We start from the raw sequence: 25,353 nt of genomic DNA on the forward strand, positions 1-25,353 counted from the left end.
TATAAACTCATAGTGATCTACAGCAATAACAGTAAAGTCTAGATAACAAACTTGTTTTTCACAGATAAGCCAGCATTGTAGATTACACTTTTTCTTTTTTGTAAGGCCATGTATTGTCTAATCAGGCTTGTTTGTGAATGTGAACGTAGTTCTCAACCTTACTGTGCTCACCATAACATCAGAAGTGCCCTTGAACTTTGCCTTGTTTCACTTCTATTGGCTTAGTTTGGTGAAAAACATACTGATGTTGTCTTGAGACAAAACAAGAACTGCAACTAAAGAGCATCGCATTTCGTTCCACATTACAGTGAAGCAATACAATAATAAGATGACATAATATATTTTGATAAAGTAAGATGTTAATATACACCACAGTTCAAAGGTTTGAGGTTTTCAATCATTAAAAATGTTTTAGTTTTTAAATAATTCTGCATTTATTTGATTATAAATACAGTAAAGTGGTCATATTTTGAAATAATAACATTTTAATTTTAAAACATATTTTATTTCTGTGATAGCAAAGCTATTTTCAGCAGTCATTACTCCAGTGCTTTTATTATTGTCGACGTCAAAACAGTTTTGCTACTTAATATTTTTGTGGAAACTGTGATACATTTTGCAGGATTCTTTGATAAAAGGAACCACATTTATTTGAAACAAAACATTACATATACAGTCAAACCAAAAATTATTCATACACCAGATATAATTTTTGATATTTTCTAGTGGATGCAGGACACTATAGTTCATTTATGTAAATGAGGATAGCAAAAGTAAACTGTGACATAAACCCAAAAATTCTTCATACAGTGGACTAACAGTAAAATTGCTAAAACTTTGGGACCAAAAATTTGACACTTTTGACCTGACCATGTTTTGTTACATACCTTTCTATCAAAGTTATCTGACATTATGAAGATGAATTTGTTCTGACATATTTTATTACCATTTTCTCAACTATAGCCAAAAAACTGTGATAATGTGAGAAATGTGTCTGAATAAATTTTGGTTTGACTGTATATTATCTAATTAATATAATATATAATAAAATTGCAATTAACTGTGTGACATAGTACAGGGTTTCCGCGGGGTCTTAAAAAGTCTAAAATTTAAAAATCAAAATTTTAGGCCTTAAAAAGTCTTAAATTCGCTGTTCTAGGTCTTAAATAATTTTACACAGGTCTTATTTTTCCGATGTCCATGTAACGCTACCTCTAATGCTCATCTAAATTCTCTTTTTGTTGTTTCCGTGGTGTTGTAGTTCTTTATTTCACTATTCCAAATATAATTTGCTGAATTTAAACTACAAATGAGACCAGCATGCAATAGCCAATCAGCTTTCTGTTATTGGCGCGAGTCTCTCTCGGATTGTACAGCAGAAGTCAAATGGATTTAATTTTTTAGCTATGAAGAAGTGCAAGTTTAGCGATACTGGGCTTGGAAAAACTGAATATAGGGCTTGGCTAAGGCCAGTTGCTAACAACTGTAGATTTTTTTCTCCCTCTGTGGAAGTTACTGCGTCTTCAGACAGAATCGCAGTATTTATATAACATTTCTAATATATATATTTATAAATCAATAAATGTATTTACATATTAATCTCACTTTTAATTTTGCAGTGTAAATTATGTAATCTCACTGCTAACAGACATTTAGAATTTATTGATAAATTCATAAAATAAATTTCAAAGGTACGCATACATTTCAAAAGTAAAAAAAAAAAAAATCGCTTCAGAATTTTTTTTTTACATCAGATATTTCTAGTGGTACTTTTATGGGGATATTTTGTGTGGAATAGTATCTGCTGATATGGAAAGTTCACTGTATATCGTAGTAATAAATTTAATTTATGACAGCCATGAAATTTTGTTTACTTTTTACATTAAACACATTAAATATCACATATGCATGTAATATAATATCTATTTCCATTACAGGTTTAGGTCTTAAATTTCATATAAGGTGGTATTAAAAAGGTCTTAAAAAGTCTTAAATTTCACTTGTTCATATCTGCAGAAACCCTGTAGTAATATAGTTGCGGCCCATGTACTTTAATTAAATTGTGATTTTGAGGGATTGCTCAATTTTTTTTTGTTTTGTACTTTAATTTTTGTGCACTTTTGCCGGGGTCAAAGGTTCCTTGTCCTGCAGTAACCTTCTGTGCTCTGTGAAAATGATTAAAACTGTCCTTGGGGCCTTTGCTACTCAAAATGAACATCATAAACAAGGGTCAGTCACAGAGCCGGCAGCAGTAAATCACTGCGGTTTCCTGTAGTACTGCACCGTTAAAATGTGAGCCTTGTCAGCACAAAGGAAGCAGAGAAGGGTCAAACCTCTCTGCTCACTGACCCAAGTGAAACTCAATGCTCCAGTGGCACAGTGATGTTATTAAACGGATGTGGAGGCACAGCTGCCCTACTTACATTGAACAAAGGTTACGTGTCCATGATGTAACAGGTCAGGGTTGATTGTCACATTAACAATGTACGTTCATTTACAAGAAGCACAGTAGTACAAAATAAGGGATTAAAAGCTAATCATTGAAATGTTACATAAGCCTATTTAATAGTCAAGAATAACATTCTACAAAAGGTCTTCATCTGTCAGTATGATAAAAGCACTGAATAATTTTAATAATAATTGAAATCATCACAAGGGTGTTTACTGCAGATCCCTGGCGTGTTTGTCCGACAGTCACCTCTGTTTTTTCCCCCTGAGAGAAAGATGAGACCTCAGGGACATCAAGATGAGGGGAACTTGTCTCTGGGTAAACATGTATGCTATGCCATGCACGTATCTGCTGTGAAGACACCTTCATGTCAGATCACAGTCAATATGTAGATTCATAAGAAATAATTTCGATCCAGTTCCTCTTTTCAGATGTAGGAGGAAGTTTAATGCAAACTTTGATGTCTTTTGACTTTTCCTTCTTTAGGGCAACAGTCATTGGGCCACAGACTAGTTTAGCTGAGTAAGGGTGATGTGAATTTGGTTTATTAGGAGTACAGTTCATACAGTTCAAAAACACAGAATCTGCAAAATGTTAATTATTTTACCAAAATAGGAGGGATCATGCAAAATGCATGTTATTTTTTATTTAGTACTGACCTGAATAAGATTCACATAAAAGGCATTTACATTTACATACAAGAGAAAATAATAGTTGAAGTTATTAAAATGACACTGTTCAAAAGTTTACATACACTTGATTCTTAATAATGTGTTGTTGCCTGAATGATCCACAGCTTTTTGTTGTTATTTATTGATGTTCATGAGTCCCTTGTTTGTCCTGAACAGTTAAACTGCTTGCTGTTCTTTAGAAAACTCCTTCAGGTCCCACAAATTCATTGGTATTTCAGCATTTTTGTGTATTTGAACCTATTCCAACAATGGCTATGATTTTGAGATCCATCTTTTCACACTGAGGAAACAGAATGCATTAAGATTAGGGTCAGTTTAACCTATTTTGTCTACTGGTGAACATCTTCTGTAGCTTCTGAAGGGCAGTACTAAATGAAAAAATATGATATTAAGGCAAAATAAGAAAAATTGACATATTCATTGTGTTCAAAAGTTTACACCACTGTCTTGTAATGCATTATTTTTCCTTCTGAAGCATCAGTGAGTGTTTGAACCTTCTGTAATAGTTGCATATGAGTCCCTCAGTTGTCCTCAGTGTGAAAAGATGGATCTCAAAATCATACAGTCATTGTTGGAAATGGTTCAAATACACAAAAATGCTGAAAAACCAAAGAATCTGTGGGAACTGAATTTTTTTTTCTGAAGAACAGCGGGCAGTTTAACTGTTCAGGACAAACAAGGGACTCATAATCAACTATCATTCAGGTAACGACACGGTATTAAGAATCAAGTGTATGTAAACTTTTGAAAAGGGTCATTTTTATAAATTCAACTATTCTCTTGTGGACTATACATAAAGTTTTTCATGTGAAATATCCACCCATACCGAAATGTAATATATGACATATATGTCCCTATATCAGAAGTGCTACTCTCATATATGTTAAATATAGGGCAATATATTATTATCACATATATACATCTTCTGGATATATGTAGATATATGTTTATAACATATATGAATTTCCCATAGTACAATTTGTATATAAACATATATTGAAAGTATATATATGGTCAACTTTTATATGGTATGGCATGTTATGAACATATATGTTTACAATATATATTAAAATTGTATATTGTATTATATGATAAGACCATATGTTAACAATATATATCAAAATTACCAATGTATATATTGAATTTATGCAAGTTTATTAACCATTTATGCCTAAAAGATACTGCTTATTGTAAATCACATAACAAAATATTTTTTTGCTTAACTTTATTGTTTCAATTCAGTTTTCTGGGGAAAAAATACAGATGAATATATAACCTGTTCAAAAAATGCCAATGTACTAGTTACTTGTAGTAAAACGAATGTATTATAGAGTTATTGAGGGGGAAAACACTTCATGTAACTGTTTGTCCATATGTGCTGTCCTGTCATCATCAATGAACTAAACGCATTTCATTAAAATACATGAGCGATTGAGTGCGTATGTCACAATACCGCTACTGCGCATGCGCCAAATTTCAAACTCACCCGCGCCAACGGCAGAGTCTGAGCAATGGCTGGGCAATGATACAAGTCATCTGCGGTAAGATGTTTTTCTTAGCAAGTGGAAGCATAACAAATGTGCCAATACCTTCACATAATAAACGACAATGATTTTATAGACGGGCACGAAGACAGACCGACATCAACTGAGAGGAAACGATGAAACGCCTTTGAATGTGGCAGCGGTGCAGGTAATGTATGCTAATTTACTCAACGCTTTATACCTACGCTAATATTTCATAGAAACTAAGTGTTATATGATTGTTTTGGTCTGCAAGAGCCTCTGTCTCTATATAGAGCAGATAAGTTTTTTAAAATATTCCCTTGCATTGTTTTATATATGATGTTATGTTTACAGCTGCATTGATGTGTTCTGCAATTTGCTTGCATTAAAGTTAATTTTAGCTACTGGGTAGGTTAATGAACGATCTGTATGGAGATACTGTGAGCTCATTGTTTTCACTGGATAAGCAATGCCACATTTGGAAAATATTTAAAGCTGTCTGACAAAAATAACAGATGAAAATTATAATGTTTATCTCTGAGATGTAGTCTAGACTAGAACTATAAAACTGCAAAAAATGGAATTATTTAAATAAAAGCACCTTGAATTCATATAGTAAATTACAGTACCTGGTTATATTGCACCAAGTGCATTGACATGTCAGTGACATGCCTAGAGTGGGTGCATAAGCACATGCATGTTGTGTACATTGCATAAAGGTAACAGTACACTAAAGGATGTGATTATGGGGTTTTAAAAATATGGTTAATCTATCGTAGTAAATTTTGTTCATATCTTTGCTGATAATTGTGCTATTCTCGTTTGTGTCCCATGAATAGGTAATGAGTCCCGAAATTCTCAGAAAACAGAAATGGAGGCCGAACCTGCAGATGTGGATGGCAGTGATGTGAATGATGGAGCATCTACACAGAAAAGGTTAAATATGTAGACAAATCAAATCAACAAAATATGTGTCTCCGTGTACTATTTAATAAAATTCTAGTGCATTTAATCTATAAATAAATAACTGTAGAGGTTTTGGATATGGTAAGATTAAACTTATTTTAGTGAATAAAGTACCACATTTTAGTTATCTGCTTTCTAACAGCTTCATATGGCCGTAAACATTTATCTTTAACGTGGCTTTAAGCACTATAGATTATTAAAGTTTCACTTTCACTGTGACAAAGGCAGTAAATGTGGTGCGGGAAACTATTAATTGATTATTCTACAATTAATTGCACTATAAATTACACTACAATGCAAAACACAGTAAATTGATAAACTGTTCGGCGTGATGATGTTTAATGCCTCCGACAGGCCCTGTAATCCCATTTAGCAGCATGTTAGCAACCATCTTTTTTAAGAAACATAAGAGTTAAAAAATTAAAATACGAATCAAAAGTGGGGTTTAACTGGTGTTTTTTTTTATGTCATAGAATAAAATGTGAAAGGATTATGAGTTTGTGTCAACGGCGGACCTTATTTTAAGGGATTTAATCAAAATTGTCATTCAAAAATCCATGTAATAGTTCCACCCTGTTTTCTCCAGGCCAAAACAATGCACATATTAGGTATTATGAATGTCAACACTTTATTTAATTGATGCTAAATAGCAAATTAAATTGTAACCTTAGCTGTGAACTCTGTCATTGAGCATTTGGGCTACTATATTTTAGTTCTTCATGTATATAGAGACATATTATTTGAATGGGCATGCAGGCTGTGCTTTGTTGTTCTGCCATGTCCTTGTGGTATCTGGGAATATTTTACAACTACAACTTACAAACATATATACATAATTAGTATTCTGCAGTTTTAAAAGAATCTTTAACTTTACCAACTGTTTAATATTCAGTATATTTGTCATCTTATAGTAGTTTATCACTTTGGTACAATGTTGGATTGCAAGTATATGGTTCAGAAAATGTATTGTAATTATCTTATCAAAATCTAACTTTTATCTTTTTTTTTTTATACAGATGCTGGAATCCAGACATTTCTTCACCTGGGGCCTTCTGGGGATGGCAATAAACCAAAAACTAACCAAGCTGTGGGAATACAAACCTGTAGACCTTTAGCTGGACCACTACAATTGATGTTTTGTTTCTTATGCCTGTTCAGTGTTTTGATCAGTTATATATGTAATTGTTTCTTTTTTTTCTGTTTGATTGTGCATGTCAGTAACATTTTTTTTTCCTATTTAAATAAATTCTGTTTAAATAAAGATGTTTCTTTGTGTAGCTTACTGTACCATTTAACATTTAAGGCTCAAGGTGTGAAATGTGCAATGCACTGCAACTTTGTAGAGTGTAGTGTCTCACATGAGTCCTGTATTTAAAGATCAAAGATCACATATTAAAATATTAAATATGCATGAAATATATGGTTTCATATATGTCTAATTTGTATATAACATAATAAAAAAATGCATATATCTCACATATATTAATAATTATATATATTCCATATATGGCAATACATGTATTATACATACATAAACATATATTTTTGTATGGGGTAGACTTATATGTCAATATATGAAATTGTTCCATTTTCTAATAGGAATCATATATGGATATGGCATATACAAGACATGTATTTAATACATGGGTATTTCATATAAGCACATATATTACATTTCGGTATGGGCAGGTCAGTGCTAAATAAAAAATAACATGCATTTTGTATGATCCCTTTTATTTTGGTCAAATAATTAACATTTAGCAGATTCTGCAAGGGGTATGTAAACTTTTGACCTTAACGTTATGTACACAATAAGTGCACTGTATTACACTGTGTTTCACAGACAAGGCTTAAGCCTAGTCCTAGACTAAAATGTAAGTCTGAGCTGTTTCAACTGAAATAAAATTGCACTGATTGATTTTAAAATATATCAGTGCCTTTGTTTTGTCTCAAGATGCACACCAGTAATGTTTTTTTCTAAGCATGTTTATAAAAATTACTTAAATGTCCTAATTGAACTATGGCCTAATCCTGGCTTAGTCTAAGCCCTGTCTGTGAAACCAGGCCATAGTGACTTAAATGTTTGGTCTAGCTTAAACAGCTATTGCAAATATTAGCAGAGGCTTGTATTTGATTCACCCTTAGTTTGTACATGTCATGGATAAACCCAATACTTGTAATTCAAAGATCAAAGTATGAAAAAAAGTCCATACAAAGCACGTTCCAAGTCATTTTAATATTAACAAAGATGTTGACCCAAGCAAAGTGATATTTGAAATAAGCTAATCTGTTGCGTAAATGAACTATAGTATTTGAGCTGTTAGGATTTATATTAAAATATGTTGCAGCATTCAAGGTAAAAGGTGAAGACAGATGCTCAAGAGACCCACACCCGAGTTTAATTTTTTAAGATACCAGGGGGTGAAGCAAAACTGTAATCAAAATAAACCATGAGCCTCTGACCTAAACATCTGCAAATGTGTTCAGTGCTTATAGCAGGATCACACAGTATGACAGCTCGCTTCCACTGGTTGGTTACTGCTTAACATTAGCCTGATGTATCTATGTGACAGGCCATACTTACAGCCAATACAGCCCTCTTCTGGACATACAATGAACAGCGACTCAAACACTTCAGTATCAACAGAAACGTCGACCAAATTCCTAAAACGTCATACATCTACATTTAAACAAACCACGCTTTTATTTTAACAAGGACATTTGTTAAAAAAAAAGTTATCATAAATTCTTTACTCTCAGCTCATATTTCTTGGGAAAACGAGCACTATGTCCTCACTTGAATATAGGGCAGTTGCGTTTTAAGCAATTGAACAACTATGACCATAACTACCTATCACATATTTTGAATTAGGATTTGTAAAAAGTCATTGTGACTGCTTAAAACCAAAAAACACCTATCCTATACAAGCTTTCTCAGAAAACCAACTATTTTTAGACTGTTGTCACTATATCTTTTGAATAATGTTTAATTATAGGGTTAGTTTGAAGCCCAAAACATTTGAAATGTAGCTGGTATTCAGATTGTATATTATATATAGTAGTCAACATTTGAAGTGGATCAAAACCTTTCAAAGTCCTAAAACCAAAACAATACCCGTTCTTAGGAAAACCTTGATAAACTCCACTTCAAATTTTGACTACTGTGTGTGTGTGTGTGTGTGTGTGTGTGTGTGTGTGTATATATATATTGTAATGTTTTTTTAAATAAGTCTCTTATGCTCATCAAGGCTGAATTATTTTTAAGTTAGTACTTTAATATGCTTTAAAATATAATTTATACTGTGATGCAAAGCTGAATTTTCATCAGCCATTTATCATTTTCATCTCCCATCTTCAGTGTCACATGATTCTTCAGAAATCATACTAATATGCCGATTTATTATCAATGTTGGCAACAGTTGTGCTGCTTAATATTTTTTTGGAACCTGTGATACTTTTTTCAGGATTCTTTGATGAATAAAAAGTTAAGAACAGCATTTATTATTGATATAATTCTTCTCCTAACAATAAGTCTATTACTTTTAATCAATTTAATACATCCTTGCTAAATCAAAGTATTAATTTCTTAAAAAAAAAAACATACCGACTCCAAACTTTTGGTAGTGTATATTGTTAGAAAAGACTAATATTTTAAATAAGTGTTTTTTATTCATCAAAGAATCCTGAAAAAAGTATCACAGGTTCCAAAAAAATATAATAAATCAGCATATTAGAATGATTTCTGAAGAATCATGTGACACTGAAGACTGCAGTAAGGATGCTGAAAATTCAGCTTTGATCACAGGAATAAATTAGATTCTAATGTATATTTAAATACAAAAACATTTTACATCATTTCACAATATTAAATTTGTCTGCATTTTTGATCAAATACTAAGAAACTTCTTTAAAACTGATCCCAAACTTTTGAACAGGTAAAAATCAAACATTTTTCTTTAGAAACAAATACAAGAGGAGACTAACTTATTCACAAAGACACTTTATTTCAAACTGCGAACAGATGGCATTCTTCTGCCAACTGTAGAGCTGATGTTGTTGCTCTCCATGAGTACTGTTTGGCCACTGCAGATCTTCACATGTGCACTGCTGGGAGAAACAGACAAATAGTTATAAACTACATCAAGCATATGCACATCCATCCACAATACTGACCACAAAAAGAGTCTTCAAGTCACTGTTGCAATTTATTATGTCTTAAAATATTCTGAACACTGGGAGGGACACTTTTTAGTCAAGTATTTAAACTTGACATTCACTTCTTATGCATAAGACTTTTTTTTTTTTACATTCACCAACGCATCACAGAATTTTTAAGCATTACACTTCTCTTCTAAAACGTGACAATCTAAGGTGATCAATACATTTGCAATAGTGACTGATGTTTACTGACCTAGCGAAGCCTCCTGGCCTCTCTTTCAGACTCCAGAAGTGTCAGGACATCGCCTTCTCTTACTGGGCCCTTCACGTTCCTGATGATGGATCGGTTGCTGTCATCCATGAACTCAACGCGCACCTATAAAAGTACATGTTAAGTCTTACGAAAAATCAAATTAACACTTTAAAATGAATTCACCTGCATACCAAATCTGACAGCAACAATTTACATTTTCTATTTCCAACTACAATATGCATAATATAGAAATTTCAATCAATATTATAAGAGAAGGAAAAGAGCTACAAAACGTCCATTTTCGCAAAACGTGTCAAACTAAGCATAGACATTTAAAATATTTACTAAATGTATAGACTCCATGTGAAGTAGCTGTGGTTACAAGCTAGAATACTGGTTTACAGCAAAATACAAGGGAAACACAACGTAATTGAAATCCAGGACATAAACAAAAACGCTAGATTTCTTAAGACATTCTTATATAAGAGAATAATTCGCAAAAACCTGAACATGTTGCATATGACACGGAGCATGAGGAGTTCAGACTGAACTCACCTGGGTACACTGTCCCTGGGAGCCGGTTCTTCCAAGAACTTTTGTAACCTGTAACAAAAAAAAAAAAAATACACGATTAACATTAACAACATAGCTGATTTTATTAAACGTAATATGTAGTGAAAATAACGTTATACGCTTTTCGCTATCAAAACCGCATCCGCTATATAGCAACACGCTAATGCTAACTGCAGGCCTAACAACACACACCGCTATATTTTTAAGCATGCTGTTTGGGGATTTTAAGATTGTTAAAGACGATTATGACTTGAAATCATATATACTTAATCTTACACGTATTATATTGTACAAGACGGAAATATTCGTTTAATTCTGTTTTTCTTACTCTGGCGAGCTTGATGGGCTGCACGCGGCTGGCATCCATGATTTCAGCTTAGTTCGGAAAGGAAGTCACGTGGTCTCGACGGCTTTTATATACATATAATAAAACGCATATTTTCAATTGATCAGGTTTTATTTTAAGTTATATATTGGTATCGTTTTAAAAAATGCGAATAGACAAAAAAAAATTGCTTTGTGTTAATAAATGATAGATTTACAGATACAACAAACCTGTTTCCGGTTCCGGGATGATGAGAGGGAACTTTTATACAGCAGACCCAGGACCAGCTGAACGTGCAATTGTACAAATCACATATGTGACCCTGGACCACAAAACCAGTCATAAGGTTAAATTTTGCAAAACTGAGATATATACATCACATGAAAGCTCAATAAATAAGCTTTCTATTGATGTATGGTTTGTTATGATAGGACAATATTTGGCCGAGATACATCTGTTTGAATATCTGGAATCTGAGGGTGCAAAAAAATCAAAATACTGAGAAAATCACCTTTAAAGTTGTCCAAATTAAGTTCTTAACAATGCATATTACTAATCAAAAATTACATTTTGATATATTTATAGTAGGAATTTTACAAAAAATCTTCATGGAACATGATCTTTACTTAATTTCCTAATGATTTTTGACATTAAAGAAAAATTAATAATTTGACCCATACAATTTATTTTGGGCTATTGCTACAAATATACCCCAGCGACTTAAGACTGGTTTTGTGGTCCAGGGTCACATATGTCAAGACTTCTGAAGATACGGTGGTCTTTGATTAAGCCAGTATCATTATTTCTAAACATAAGTTCGACAATACAATATTATAGCCTACAATAATAATACAGGTCTGTGAGATTCTGTGAGATAATGTCAAATTTGTGTTAAAAAAAAAAAAAACGTTTCTTTTTTTACCATTAAAATGTATTTCTTTTTTGAACCTTTCATATGCGGTAAGTAAAAAGAAAACTAGTAACTAAAGTCAAAATATATCTGTAATATAGTTTGAAATGTCAAAAAAAACAAAAAAACAAAACAAAACAGAACCAGAACCACCCTAAAACCAGAATAGAAATCTATGATGTATGCAAAGATCCTGTCAAGCACTTGTATTAGGCTACATTTACATGAGTTGCACAAAATCATTGTAGTTTTATCAGATCATATTGAACTGATGTAGAATTTTTCATCAACTAACAATAGAAGTGAGAAAGCTGTGGAAGCCCATTTCTGCCACTTAATTATTATTATTTTTTACTTTTTTCTTGCAATTGTGAGTTTAAATTTTGTAATTCTTACTTTTTTTCTCAGAACTGTGAGATATAAATTCAAAAATTGCAAGTTATAAAGTCAGAATTGTGGGACAAACTAGCAATTATAAGAAATAAACTTGCAATTCTGAGAAATAAAATCAGCATTACGAGATATAAACTCACAATTCTGACTTTTTTTCTCAGAATTGCAAGTTTATATCTCGCAATTGTGACTTTAATATAATAAATAAAAAAAATTCCCTCAAAATTGGACTTTAATTACTCTTTGTTAACTTTATTAACAATTGTAAGTTTATATCTCACAATTCTGACTTTTTTTTTTTTCAGAATTGTGAGATATAAATCTCAATTTATAATATCGCAATTCTGTCTTTATTTCTCACAATCATGAGTTTATATCAAGCAGTTCGGAGAAAAAAATCTGAATTGTGACTATTTATCTTGCAGTTCTGACTTTATTTCTTACAAACGTGAGTTTATATCACGTAATTCTGAGAAAAAAAATCAAAATTGTACTTTATATTTTGCAATTCTGACTTTATTTCTCACAGTTGTGAGTTTATATCATGCATTTCTTAGGAAAAAAGTCAGAATTGTGACTTTATATTCCATAATTCTGACTTTATTTCTCACAATTGTCAGTTTATATTACGTAATTCTGAGAAAAAAGTCAAAATTGTGACTTTATATTCTGTAATTCTGACTTTATTTCTCACAATTGTGAGTTTATATCACGTAATTCTAAGAAAAAAAGTCAAAATTGTGACTATATTCTGTACTTCTGACTTTATTTTTCACAGTTGTGAGTTTATATCATGCAATTCTGAGGAAAAAAGTCAGAATTGTGACTTTATATATCACAATTCTGACTTTATTTCTCACAATTGTTCATATCCCACAATTCTGGGAAAAAAACCTGTCAAAAATGTGACTTTATTTCTCACAGTTTTGAGTTTATATCTCACAGTTCTGAGAAAAAAGTCAGAATTGCGAGTAAGAAAAAGGTTGCAATAACATTTTTTAATTAATTTTTTATTCATTGGTGGAAAGGGCTTCCATAGACAACAATTCAATGGTTTTCAATATACAAGCTATGTACATAACTATGACTATATATATATATATATATATATATTCTGTTCATGTTATTTTAGCTTTTGTCTGATCACATTGATGGAAAATGTGCATAAAAGCTCATGCTTAGAGGATATGAAAGTAGAGGGAAGTAGAGAGAATACAGAACAAGATAAGGAAATTATGGGATTAAAGGATTTTCATATTGGATTTGCACTAAATTGTTTAAAAATCAGACTGAACAAAATATTGGACTCATATGTTGCTTAAAAGCAAGATAAACAGAAATTTGCTGTGAGCATTTAATAACCTTACAGTATCCCTGCAACTGCTATTTATCCTTTGCTATTCCTTCTCAAGGGCTCAATCCTTAAATCACAACGCTAATCCTCATGACTGTATTTTTAACTCTGCCGAGGACAGAAAGAACAGCAATGGGATTACGGCATCAGTGAGGTGGGGCAAATCCCAACTCTTGATCTTCAGTTGAGCCGAAACAAATACAGTTGCTTTTTCTTTCTGTCTTTTTAGTGACATTGCAAACTCTAAAAAGCTAGAAGCAGTGGAAAATGTTTTCTTCATCCATCTGGAAATTTCCTTGAAGCTGTGTATGCTTGGAATGTAAAATCGACCTTTGTTTTCATTTCTAACAAGAAAGTCTCTTTTCAGTTCTTTACCCATTCTTCAATAATGGATCATCCAAGAAGACAACTGAAAAAGCTGAAAAAGAGACGTTCAAGTCTTTTTGCGAGCGTCAAACTTAACGCCAGCTTCTCACAGAGTATAGAGGAAGAAGAGAGTGCCTTTCCATTTTCACAAGACAGCTCTGTGAAACCTTGGACATCGATGGACAACCTTGATGCTCCATCAACTCAGGCAAGTGGCAAAAAAAAAGATCAAGAAAAAAGGAAAGGCAGTGAAGCCGAAGCAGTGAAGATGCCACACCGACATTCAACCGTGATCAATGTTAACGTAGGTGGAAAAGTCTTTACAATTCCCAAGCACCTGGCTATCAAATACCCTAAAACTAGAATAGGCAGCTTAGCCCTGTGCAAAGACCCTGTCAAGCAACTAACGCTCTGCGATGACTATTGTGTGCTCACTAATGAGTTCTTTTTTGACCGGGATCCTACGTTCTTCCACTACATCTTCCACTTCTATTGTAGCAATGTACTGTGGGTAATGGAGAGTCTTTGCCCTGTCAATTTCGAGGAGGAAATGCAGTTCTGGGGCCTGCGCTTGAAAGACACTCCCCGCTGTTGTCGCATCCTCTACGAGGAGAAGCTAGACGAGATAAGAGACCAGCTCAAAGTGAACAGAGAGCTTATGGCAGAAATCGAACCCCAGCATAACGAGGAAGGCTTCAAAACAATGATTTTCGGTGGCTTTCGTAAAATGCTATGGGACTTGATGGAGAACCCATACTCCTCGTTGCCCGCTAAGGCCTTTGCTGTGTTCTCCAGCCTCTTTGTGCTTATCTCCATCGTAGCAATGACTCTAAACACTGTGAGCGAATTGAAAGATTATAAAATCTATGGAAGAACCTACATGGAGTGTGTGGAGATCACGTCAATTCTCTTCTTCACCTTCGAGTACTTCCTTCGTCTGCTGACGACATGCGACGTCAAGCATTTTGTGAAGAGTGCACTTAATTTTGTAGACTTAGTGGCTGTTATGCCTTACTTCATCCAGCTGATATTCGAGGCTTTCGCTGACCAGGAAGATCTCAGCGTCCAAGATGATCTGAAAACAATGGCAAGGGTTAGCAAAGTTAGCAAAGTGCTCAAAGTGGTCAAACTCATGCGAATCTTTCGCATTTTGAAACTGGCGAGGCACTCGACGGGCATGCGGGCATTTGGCTTCACTCTTCGCCAGTGTTTTGAACAGGTCTGCTGTCTGTTTCTGTTCATCATCATGGGGATCTTCACCTTCTCCGCCTTGATGCACTCAGTGGAGCAAGATGTTGTAGGAACACCATTTAGCAGCATGCCAGATGCATGGTGGTGGGCAGCGGTGAGTATGTCTTAAATTGTCCCAAAACATTCATTACATGCAATGTATAATTTATATATTCATATACATGGTCAACGCCACATCTATGTGTGCTGAGCATATAGTTTTAAAACCATGGCTATTAATAGGACTCTGCTGCTATATCAGCCTCCTCTATTCTGGGACGGCTTTTAACCCAGTGTTAGAACATGGCTGTGGGGATTTGTTTCCATTCAGAGACGAAAGCATCAGTGAGGTCAGATACTGATGTAGGGCGATGGACTGGGCTCACAGGGGACCAGTGGTGATCAGGTTTGGGCTTGGTACAGATCAGTTGTTATTGTTAAGTAAAACCGCTTTTAATACAACTATAAAAAAAATAGTAATTGAAATGAAGGTGAAAATATAATTTAATATGTGACGAAAAACTAAATATTAGATGAAAATGTCTCTGTGTCAACAAAGTGAAATAAGTTTAAGCTACTTACTTAGATTTCATGACGAAAACGTACTTGTGGGAACTTTTGCAAGATGCGAAATACGTACCAAAAAGTACATATCACTGCAGTGTTTTCTTACACAGTTATGATTACAGTGCCATATGTTTCGCTTACCGGACATAACAAGCTTGCTCGGTAGCTCAGGCTATATTTACACTAGTGCGTTTTCTATTTAAAACGCATAACTTTTGCTTGGGTTTCACCTGTCGTTTACACTACTTCTGTGTTTTCGACCCTGGAAAACTGAGACTTTCGAAAATGCAGCAGACCCTGTATTAGTTTGAAAACTCATGCTCATTTGTTGCGTATCATTTCAGAGGCTCATTTAAGAAAATTAACTATTAAATTGCAAAGTGAAAAAAAAGAAATTGCAGTATTTTTACACAGAGAGCGTGTAGTGTAGATGGAGAACGAAATGCAATGAAAACGCCAGTGTAGATGAGGATCGTTTTTATTTTAAAACACTATTTTAAAATAAAAACGCAATACTGTAAAGGGAATTTGACTTAGGATGCGGAGTCCTGAAAAGCACTGAGAGATCGAAAAACAAGCTATGCATGTTTGCGATTGCGTTTTTACGTCACATTCGCTATTGTTTATACTATTGGGTAGGTTTAGGTGTAGTGCAGATGATATGTTATTTGAAAACGTCACGGAGCATTAGAGTTATAGCGCCACTCAATGGACATTTCAAGTCAGAACTGCGGTGACTCATACAAAATCAACGTCACATAAAATGTACCATATGTACATTCATCTGTTCCGGGGGGGAAAAAACTAACACTTTTTTAGCACCACTCAGTGGACATTTCACATCGAATATGTCACGAAACGTACATGGCAGTATGTATTTCTGGAACACCTTGCCACTTTCCATTAGACAAGCTTCTTCTATCAGTATTTTTAAGTCCAGGCTAAAGACCTTTTTATTCTTTAAAGCATTGGTTCTCAAATTGTCACTCATGTGCTACTCATGCTTCCTGTAGTGGCACACAGAGGAATCACTGAATTAAATATAAATTAATGTTAAAACACAATATATTTCATTTTCATTTGAGGAAGTTTTTTTTACAGTACAGTACAGTTTTATTTAACTTTTAGGTTCAACACATTTTAAGTTAATCATTATTTAAGTTTTTTATTTACCTGTTTGTAAGCACTGTGCAGTCTTTACAATGTTAAAGTGGCTGACAACAATAAATGTTCTTATTAGGAACAAAACTGCCTAATTTTTTAACTATGCAGAGCTGTAGCTGAATAGTTTGGCCTACTACGCTACTGTATTTTAGTGTTGGTCAATACTTGGTACTTGGAGAGCCAAATATTTTCTGAAATATTAAAAAAGTAATAAAAATAGCAAAAGCACGTAACAAAATTAGTGAGACGAAAAATATAAAATAAAAGCTATTTTTAAAAATATTAATAAATGCAATAGTACTTAAATAATAGTAAATTAGACCTGCACTAGAATTAGTAAACAGTTTTACCCAGCTGTGCCCCTTTTTTAATAGTAATATACAGTCAAATCAGAAATACAGTAACACCAGATATAATAAAAATTAAAAAAAATAACTAGTGGGTGCAGGACGCTATAGTTCATTTATGTGAGGATAGCAAAATAAAGTAAACTGTGACATATTATACCAAAAATTCTTCATACAGTAGACTTACCAGTAAGATGAATTAGTTCTGACACAGTGTAACTCCTGAGTTTTTGTCATATTTACTATTACTATTTGCTAAACTTTAGCAAACAAACTGTGATAATGTGGGAAATTCTGAAGGTGTCTGAATAAATTTTACTTTGGCTGTAATTGATTTGTGATTATCAAGATGAATTTGTTCTGACACAGTTTAACTCTTGAGTTCTTTTCATACTTTATTACCATTTTCTAAACTATAGCGAATAAACTGTGATAATGTGAGAAATGTTGAAGGTGTCTAAATACATTTTTATTTGACTGTATCTCAATTTACATATCACTGTTGTATACTTTACACAGCCAAATTTGTTCTTTTGAATGAGGTCTCCATACATAAAAAAATAAAACAATTGGGCATCATGTGCATTTATTAATAGCATCGCTTGCGTGTGAGTGTTTTTTTTATCATTATCATCATTTGCTGTGGCCGCTGTGTCCTCCTATCCTCTTTGAATTGTTAGTCCTTATCCTCTGGCAGCTGTTTAATCTTATATAATACCTTGTAATGCCGCTCAATTGGAGGCATCCATGATGATTGGAAAAGTTAGATTAGTTTGGAACTTCCTGGAGGCTTACTAAGTCTCACTAAGTTGACTTGCATGCCAAATTTTGAGCTGATAAACTGATGTGGAAACAGTTCTCTTTTACCTCCTTCCTGGTGTTTGATGTGTATTTTACTGTGCTCATTTGTAGTATTTTAAATAGACATTGTGTCTTTTTCTATATTATAGGTGAGCATCTCTACTGTGGGATACGGAGATGTGGTGCCCATTTCTTACTCCGGTCGAGTGGTGGCCTTTGGCTGCATATCGTTTGGTATTATTCTAAACGGAATGCCAATCTCCATTCTGTTCAACAAGTTTTCTGACTATTATGCCAAGCTGAAGGCTCAGGAGTACACCAACACGAAAGTCCAGCGGGGCTTGAACCTCAAGAAACGACTGCAAAGAAAATTAGAGACCTGCTTCGAGCCTCCAGCTGAGGAATCTGATGAGGACAATAGACATCCCATTGGCCAGTGTCAACACTGAGCGTCCTTGCTTTCACTGCCCTTGAACAGAGAGCTCAGGTTCAAAGCCTGCCTTAAATTAAACCGGGATTTAAAAGATGGGTGGACGCCAGGTTAAAGGAAAATTAAGCCATTAGCTTTAAGATGGCTTACAAATGGCATGTCCCTGAGGTTCTTTGGCGAACTAGCTTGTGCTGATTTTCAGCAGTGTGTGTTCATTTGTCAGGCAAAAAATGGATAAAAAAAAGGATTTACATCACAGACTGCATTGCAAGGTCAACACAAAATGTGTTAAAATGATTTGAGCCATCGTTGCCTGTCTATAAGGTGGCAGAAGTGCAATGTACAGATAAATACATGCATGAATACTGAGATATTTATTCCTCAATTAAAAACAAAAGGATTTCCGAGGATCAAGTGAGGCCTACAGACACCTTTGGTGTATTTGGAGAGTTGCTTTCACATAGTTTATATTCTAAGTGAAGTGCATTGGATGCCATGGCTTTCAAAGACTGATAAAACTGAAAAAAAAAAAAAAAAATTTAAACATTGTATTTGCGAAGTCTTCAGTAAGCACTTTATCACCCTTTCAGATTAGCACAACACACGTTTGGACTGTTTTTGGAAAGTCTGAAGGGTGATTTTCTCAATTCTTTATTTGTTTGTATGATTGTTGTTTATAAGAGTGTATCTGCAGTAAGCCAGAGTCATGAGCCTTCCTATAATACATCATATTTTCATCATATCATCAAACCTTTAAATAGCAAAGTCCAGTAGACGGCATATTCCTGCAATGTATTGGAAAACTAAATAAGAGAGAACTAGTTTATCGTATGTATGTCGCTACATAAATAATTCAATATAATCATTAATAAAAGGCTTTAGGCTCCATGAAACAACATGCAAATCAACCAGTAACTAGTAACATTTTCTGTATTTAGCCATGCACGATGTGGATCTCAGTGGACTTGCTTTCCTTTGGCTTAGTATAAAAGGCTTTGTTTGTATTGTTCTCAGAGTTTTCCCATGAACATCTTCATTTTTTGGTCTTCTCTGAAAACAATCGAAGCGCTAAGTGAGCACGTAAGCTACCGTCAGTGAGAAGTCAAGCGATCTGACTTAATGTCTAATAGGATTTAAGGATCAAGAGGACCCGTGATGCCAGTGTTTTGAGTGAAATGTTCAACTTCAATTAAAGGAATGTAAAGACAAGAGCCCTTGACAGCTGCATGTTAGTGGCCTTTGTTGAACAGTAAAGGTCATCCTCTGTCACTGACAGCAGGGAATTACTGCATAACGGTCAATTATGAATTTAGACAATACTGGAATAACTAATGCATCTATTTGTTATTTATTATATGTTCCTCTGTTGTTTAACCCACTGAGCTTAACCCACCGCAACAGCGAACACAAATAAATCATCAGTATTTCAAATTAAAAGAATGTGCCCTGCAGCCATGTTGTTTTGCATAATCTTTTTAAAGATCTTAATGTGTAAAAGCGAGAAGATGCGGTAAGTTGTCCACAGTGTGCATTTCCTGTGCATTAAAAACATTTAAAGATAACATTTTTAATTATTATTATGTCTCTTACTGAAATATGTAGTAGAAAACCCATTAAAAGATTTACTTTATTTAAAAAAAAAACACATATTTTTTTTAATATTATATTCATATTTTAGACTGTGGGGCGCCATTATGGCTTGAAATGGTTGTGCTTGGTGAGCTACTGGTGCTACCTGTTGCTATTTTTTCAGAATTCAGAATACACAACTCAGTTTGGTACAACCAAATGTTCTACCATTGATTTTCCCCACATGGAGTGTAGATGTCTCAGATATTGAGTAAAATCCACACTGAGAAACTCCTTCAGTGGCTGCACTATCATGACAAGCGTTGGCATGTTTTCATTCTGCCTGGATGCCATCTAGTGTTTCTTGTCTCTTGACTTGTTTGTGAGCTCTTTTAGTAGCTGCGGTCTACTAGCCTCAAAGACATCAGGGCTAAAGTGGAGAAGAATGATACGGGTCTTTAGAAAGTTTTATTCATCCACAGGCATCTTCCCATTCTTTACTCCTCTTCCTATCGCTAGGAATAGCAGTGTAGATTACATCACTTCCTTGTTGCCCTTTGACTGAAAATAACAACCAAAAGCTGCACAATGTGGCATCATATCAGTGTTTTATTTTTCCAAAATGTGTTGCGGTAAAAATAACAACAGTTAGGGGCAGTAACTTGAGTGCGGTCAGGGTTGCCAGGTTTTCACAACAAAACCCACCTAATTGATACTCAGTACTAGCCTAATAGCATTTCAAAGGTCCCCCTCTAAAAACTGTCTTCCAGGGGGCAAAAAACATGTTTTTGTTGGGTTTCTCTGGTATAATTCACATTCCAGGGGCTAAATATCCAAACCGCAGACTTGGCAACACTGGCACTCAGTGCAGCCAATTCACGGCTTTGAAATAATGGCATCCCCCATAGTCCTAAATACACTATATTGCCAAAAGTATTGGGACACCCCCTTCTAATGAACAGGTTTGGCTACTTTAGTCATTTCCATTAGCACAAATCTTAATGTTTAAGCATATAACAATATTCTAGGGAATTGTGTGCTTCTAATTTTATAGCAACAGTTTGGACAGGACACTTTCTATTTTAACATGACAAAAACTTCACTGGTCTGCAGTAAGCAAAGTCCTAATCCCAGTTGAACACATTTGGTGTGACTTTAAATGCAGATCTTGAGCCACAAACTCATCACCAAACACTAATGACTTTTACATACACTATGGACAAGAGTATTGGGACACCCCCTTCTTTAGAACAGAAAAGGGCACATCCAAAACTGTGGCAACAAAGATGGAAACATAATTCATGTTTTTAAAAATTGCATTTCCTTCTCTTTTGCAACAGTTTTGAAAGTGTCTAAAATGACTTTACCCATATGTACAAGTCATTGGTGTTTGGTGATGAGTTTTTGGCTCAAGGTCTGCATTTAAAGTCACACCAGAGGTGTTCAGATGGGATTAGGACTTTCTGAAGAGCAGTCAAGTTCTTCCACACTGACTGAATCAATCATTTCATTTTGAGCCTTGTCTTAAACACAAATGCATTGTCATGTTAGAATAGAAAAGGGGTCCTGTCCAAACTGTTGCTATAAAGTTAAAAGCACACGATTTCCTAGAATATCATTATATGCTTAAACATTAAGATTTGTACTCATACTCAGAAATGACTAAAGCAGTCAAACCTGTTCATTAGAACGGGTTACTTTTGGCAATATAGTGTTTGTATATGGTGGATTTTTTTATACAGCATAAGTCTTTCATGGGTTTTCTGTTACATATTTCAATAAGAGACATCATTTACGTTATATTAAGCCATACAAGTCTTTATACTCAAGGTTTCCTTTAAGGGAAATAATAAATTGTTCCATTCAATTGGTCTAAAGTTTTTGATGAACAATTAAAGATGTTTAAAATGTCTAATTTACAAAATGAATGAATGTGTCCACAAATACATTCCATTAACAAACAGACATTAAAAACATTTAATATCCAACTTTGAAATCTCTAATCATTATTATCTAAAGACTGAAAATTAGATTGGAACTGTTTAGATGGAATAAAACCTCACAAATGTTGATATTCAGATATAACAACCATTAAATAAATGTATTAAATGAGATTTAGTGATATTCATGGTTAATATATAGAAGCGTCTTAAGGGTCAGACATTAAGGAGGGCTTGTGGCAAATATTCAACAAATTCGAAAAAAAACGTCTCATAAATTCAAAACAAAGGGGCACAAAATTTCCCCGTAATTAAACAATGTGTTATGTCTGTTAAAGGTCCCATATTGTACACATTTTTGGAGGTTTATTTTAGTTGTTGATGTCCTTAAGAATATATATTTGCCGTATAAGTGCCAAAATCCATCTCAATATATTTTTACAGCTCCTTTTTTAGGAGCTCTGTCAAGAACAGGTTGATTTTTGCCCGTTTAATTAATATTCATGAGCCTCTCGTCTGATTGGCCTGTTGTTTTCTGAGTGACGCACAGCCAGGCCAATCACAGGTAGCTACGGTCATGTATCCTTGTAGCCGAACCCAGAGCCATAGAGAGAGCCTAGCCTGCTGATACTCAACAGGATATTTCAGAATGATCATTAATGTTTTTTTCTTTTTCAAACACCGAATGCAGTAAGCTACATAACTGTTGCTTTAGTAAAGCCCCTTTCACAATGCGCGCTGATTCTGGAAAATTACGGGAACGAGCGCTGTGTGAACAAAAGCCAGAACCAAATGCCATAAAGGCAGTGTTGTAGTGATGATGCACGTTATCATGCGACTCTTCACGACAAAAAAATATGTGCAAAGTGGAATGAAGCAGCGATCAGGGAGCTCCTGTTGTTGTTGCTCAACAATGGAATGGACGCGATGTTGTCGGGTTTCACAAAAGGAGGGTGGGACGGTGGTTGGTGCTCGGGGTGGTGACTGAAGGCGGTGACTGAGTAGATCAGACGTCACATTTTTACGGAAATCACAGCAGCTTGTGAAAAGGAACAGCTACTTTAAGCAGGCTGTGTGCAGTTTACTGTGAATTGACTGTTTTGAAACTTATATGGTAGTTACATAGCCCCTAGATCTCAGTGATCATGAAAAAAGCCAGGAAATTTCGATTTTGACAATATGGGACCTTTAAAATGAATGAATGAGTAGAAATTAATAAATAATGTCAATTCGCGGAATTACATTTAGAATCACTCACACTGCATCAAATTGTTTTTAAGCGCTGTTTTGTGCAGCGTTGAGCCTTAAAACCAATCAAACGTGTTTCTGTTGAATTTAGGAATGCATTGGCCAATCAGAGGCGATTAGATTAGTCCGCGATGAAAACGTGCGAATTCCATCATCATATACGACACAGTGCAGGTAAGATGTAAATAAAAGATTAATTCCATAGCTTCAGTGATTTTAATAGGAGTTTTACATAACTTGTGCTTGACTAGACTAATGTCATGAACCAACATGTTTGTGACTTGCCCAAAACGCAGACACAAAACTAACATGTTTTTGTATTGTTTTCTCTATTGATATTAATAATCATTATTACAATATAAAGAGCAATCATACGATAATAATTGTTGTAACATTGCAGCCCTATGAGCTCCTGTTTTTTTAGATGTACAATTTAGATACAATTTTAAACAGTCTATTGTTATTGACAACAGTTTAAAATATTGAATAAAGAAGTTGGGTAAATTTAAGTATTTGACATTAAAGACAACATGGAATGGTGACTAACATTGCCTTAACTAATGTAAAAAAATAATGGAAACATTCATTTCTGACCCTTTTCATTGACGCATGTCTATAAAGTCATAAAAGAGATATTATAAGTAAATACGAAAAATGTGACCAGCTATCACAATTTTCCTTGAACTCAGGCAATACAATATATCACAGCTGACATTTTTTATCTGAAACACGTTCCAGCTCGAAGGCCTCGAAGATCAGAACATGATTTTCTTCATTCAAGGACAGTTGCTTGTAGAACAAAGCATGCCAAAGGTCTGATGGGGGGTATAAAAACCCCCAAACTGGTTTTGGTAGGTAGCCTGCAGTACCTCAACTCACTTGAATATTGTGTATTCCAATTCAATCACCCCACGAAACACCATGAACATTAAGTGGTTTGCATTTTCAGCTCTTTTAATTCTTCTCAAGACTTCCAAGAGTGAGAGCCAAGACGTACGAGTGAAGCTTTGTGGCCGTGAGTTCATTCGGATGGTGGTCACATCGTGTGGAAGCTCTCGACTCAAACGGAACGCACCTGATTCAGACCTTCACTTCGCAAACCCTCACAGTAGGTTTGCCTTCTTCAGACATACATGTAGTTATTAACTCATTACCCTTTTACCTACTTTATTCTGTTTTGATACATCTTGCAAACATCTAATTTCGACACCATCTTTTCTTTTTTTCAGGGAATCTACAAAACTGGCTCGACAGAGATCTTGTTGCACATCAGAAAGGGACCCTGACTGCTGAGGACGAGCAGTGGAGGGAGCATGACTCCCCCGAGAGCGTGACAGCGCATCCAGCCCCCCACCAGCACACAAGCCCACCAGCAGAGCTTCTGGAACACTCCACCACTGTGCAGGATCTCAGCATGTCCTCCAGGACCCGCCGTGATGTCGGACCAGCGGGTGTCTGCTGTACTTCAGGATGTACCATGAGTGAACTCATTCAATACTGCTAGGCTCACACCAGCTCTCCTAGGACGGATATAGATCTCAGATGTCCTCTGCACCAAAAGAACTTCTGAAGCTGCATGTGGTACATTAAATTATGCTTCATCAAACATTGTATCTAAGTTATCATTATGGAAACATGGCTTCATTTGTTAAGATTACATAAACTAAAAATAAAAATACCTAAAAACATTTATTAATCCTAATTAATTGTAACTGTTAATATAATTTAGCAGATCTGAACTATCATGAATTAAAACTGAACAGTTGTATTTAAAAAAAAAAAAACAAAGATTAATAAATACTGCAACTAATGTATTTCTCATTGTTAGTGAAAGAGTAGTTCACTTTCAGAACAAAAATCTACAGTTAATGTACTCACCCCCTTGTCATCCAAGATGTTCATATCTTTTTTTCTTCAGTCGTAAAAAAATAATGTTTTTTGAAGAAAAACAGAAAAACATTTCAGGATTTTTCTCCAAATAATGGATTTCTATGGTGCCCTTGAGTTTGAACTTCCAAAATGCAGCTTCAAAGGGCTCTAAACGATCACAGCCGACAAAAGAAGGGTCTTATCTAGCAAAACGATGGGTTATTTTCTAAAAAAAAATTACAAT

The 25,353-nt window shown here is 34.5% G+C and overlaps 3 protein-coding genes across 4 annotated transcripts; 2 read left to right on the forward strand and 1 right to left on the reverse strand.

The window, feature by feature from the left end:
• Positions 1–9,596: 9,596 nt before the first annotated feature.
• Positions 9,597–11,007, reverse strand: LOC141344823 (small ribosomal subunit protein eS28). 2 transcript variants are annotated; one of them, XM_073849721.1, is made up of 4 exons: positions 10,925–11,007; positions 10,579–10,626; positions 10,024–10,146; positions 9,597–9,716 (listed from the first exon to the last, which is right to left on the reverse strand). In XM_073849721.1, the coding sequence occupies exons 1-3, from the start codon at positions 10,961–10,963 to the stop codon at positions 10,024–10,026; spliced, it is 210 nt and encodes a 69-aa protein (XP_073705822.1). In that variant the 5' UTR covers positions 10,964–11,007; the 3' UTR covers positions 9,597–9,716. The 2 variants fall into 2 exon arrangements, with proteins under 2 accessions (XP_073705822.1, XP_073705823.1); XM_073849722.1 differs by having other exon boundaries at positions 9,597–9,719.
• Positions 11,008–13,756: 2,749 nt separating this feature from the next.
• LOC141344316 (potassium voltage-gated channel subfamily V member 2) lies at positions 13,757–20,022 on the forward strand. The gene is made up of 2 exons (XM_073849176.1): positions 13,757–15,289; positions 18,203–20,022. The coding sequence occupies exons 1-2, from the start codon at positions 13,967–13,969 to the stop codon at positions 18,500–18,502; spliced, it is 1,623 nt and encodes a 540-aa protein (XP_073705277.1). The 5' UTR covers positions 13,757–13,966; the 3' UTR covers positions 18,503–20,022.
• A 3,835-nt stretch (positions 20,023–23,857) lies between these two features.
• Positions 23,858–24,744, forward strand: insl3 (insulin-like 3 (Leydig cell)). The gene is made up of 2 exons (XM_073848167.1): positions 23,858–24,348; positions 24,470–24,744. The coding sequence occupies exons 1-2, from the start codon at positions 24,162–24,164 to the stop codon at positions 24,742–24,744; spliced, it is 462 nt and encodes a 153-aa protein (XP_073704268.1). The 5' UTR covers positions 23,858–24,161.
• Positions 24,745–25,353: the final 609 nt, after the last annotated feature.

The sequence above is a fragment of the Garra rufa genome, chromosome 10, assembly GCF_049309525.1.
Source record: "Garra rufa chromosome 10, GarRuf1.0, whole genome shotgun sequence".
NCBI classification, from domain to species: Eukaryota; Metazoa; Chordata; class Actinopteri; order Cypriniformes; family Cyprinidae; genus Garra; species Garra rufa.